Source organism: Trichechus manatus, unplaced genomic scaffold, assembly GCF_000243295.1.
Source record: "Trichechus manatus latirostris isolate Lorelei unplaced genomic scaffold, TriManLat1.0 scaffold00040, whole genome shotgun sequence".
NCBI lineage: Eukaryota > Metazoa > Chordata > Mammalia > Sirenia > Trichechidae > Trichechus > Trichechus manatus.
The window spans coordinates 2130625-2132371 of NW_004443976.1; the positions used below are offsets into that span (position 1 = coordinate 2130625).

Genomic DNA, 1747 nt, shown 5'->3' on the forward strand with positions numbered 1-1747 from the left:
ATTGAAAGTCCTATGAAGAGTGTTACAGCTCTTATAGTTTGTCTACCATGCATTCCAGTTCTTTCCTGAAGACCCCAACCCTCCCCCTGCCCTGAAAAAAGGAAAACCTTATGAAGCACAGTTCTACTCTGTTAACACATGGAGTTGCCATGAGTCAGAATCAACTTGATGGCAACTGATTTGGTTTTTGGTTTTAATCCTCAAGGATTAAAACTATGAAGTTGGTCTTATTTTAATCACTTGTTTACAGATGAGGCAACTGAGGTTTAGAAAGATTCAGAAACTTGTCTAAGGCCCACAGTTAGTAAGGAGGTAGAGTAGGAGTTTGAACACACAGTCTGGCTTCAGAGCCAATGCTTTCAAACCCTAAACTATACTCTTCTAAGCCCTTTAAGTGTATTATTTCATTTAATCCTCACAATAGCCTTACTGGTGAAGAAGTGGAAGTTCAGAGGTTAAATAACTTGTCTGAGGTCACACAAAGATTTGAAAGCAAGACTGCTAGACCCCGAGGTCCCTGGCCTTCACCATTATGCTATTCTCTAATTGCTATACTCTTCAGAATGTCATTCTGTCCCCCAACTTTGGACTAGATTTCATTCCTACAGAACACGGGGTGGAAGGGTTATTATGTACGATGGGGAGGATTTTGAAGAATCAAAGGGTTCCAATATCCTCCGATTCTCTTAAGAGTTGAATAATTGTATATGAGTGCTTTAAGTTTCCTCTGTTTCTCTTTGCTGGTAGAACTCACCGAAAACATTGGCCTTCCCCTGAATCTGCTTGAAAAGCATGACCCTTGGCCAGCCTATGTCACGTACACCTCCCCAGTGGTGAAAAGACTAGTTGAGAAAAACAGAGCTCGAGAGCTGGAATGTGTGCAAACGAGCGAGGAAACCCGGCGGGGGTCGAGGCACGGCAAGCCTCCCAACATCATTCAGCTGAAGTGGTGGAAGCCCTCCAAATCCTCCAGTGAGGTTGTGTTGAAGGACACGCTGTCAGAGACCATGTTATCGGTTTGGGGCACTTACTCCGTAATGGCCATGGCTCCCACTGTTCTCCCAGAGCCCACACACTTTATTACAGATTCCAGAGAATGTCCCACCACAAACTATAACAAGATCATCTTCTCCCGAAAGCCCATGATGAGGATGCTTCCGTACAGTTCACTGCTGACCAGCAAAGAGAAACATTCCAATGGTTAGCAAAGCATTTCTGCAGCCATCCCATAAGATTGTATGGCAATTAAGCTTGATTTGCCACAAATTTCACTATGTCCTTTCAGTTTGAACTTGCCCCTGATCATGCAGAGGTTGGCTGAGATAAACCAGATCAGAAAGTGAGTCTTGAGTGGGTGGGTCATTCCCTCCAGCATCCGCAGTCTGGTGGGGCTGGACTATCCCAGGCTCCGGTTCCCTCCAGAGATGCTTGAGACCTAACTGTGGATGTATTAGCCATGCAGGAGACAGAAACCATACCAGTAATTTTAACCGAATTTAAAGAATTATTAATCAGGTAACTGAAAAGGCAGAAAGAGAACACTAAGGTATCACGGAGGTAGCAACTGCAGAATGCAGTTATTACCCTAAGGCTAGGGGAGCAAAGGGAAGATATTGTACTTATTAAAAGTTAGACACTTGGAGAAGAAGCTTAGGAGCTGGGTCTTGCTTCTGAGGTTGGGTGGGGTGGTGTCTCTGAGCTGGAGATGCTGTTTGGTTGGTGCTGGTATCTCTGAGGGGTACCATAA

General features: G+C 44.6%; 1 protein-coding gene across 1 annotated transcript; it reads left to right on the top strand.

Moving 5' to 3' along the window:
• Positions 1–684: 684 nt before the first annotated feature.
• Positions 685–1205, top strand: CDRT4 (CMT1A duplicated region transcript 4). The gene has a single exon (XM_023730983.1). It carries the CDS (start codon positions 708–710, stop codon positions 1203–1205), a length of 498 nt encoding a protein of 165 aa, XP_023586751.1. The 5' UTR covers positions 685–707.
• The last annotated feature ends 542 nt before the right edge of the window (positions 1206–1747 follow it).

Bases quoted from the DNA above. Each gene is read 5' to 3' on its own strand.
- CDRT4 (XM_023730983.1), top strand. From the start codon at position 708: ATGAGTGCTTTAAGTTTCCTCTGTTTCTCTTTGCTGGTAGAACTCACC.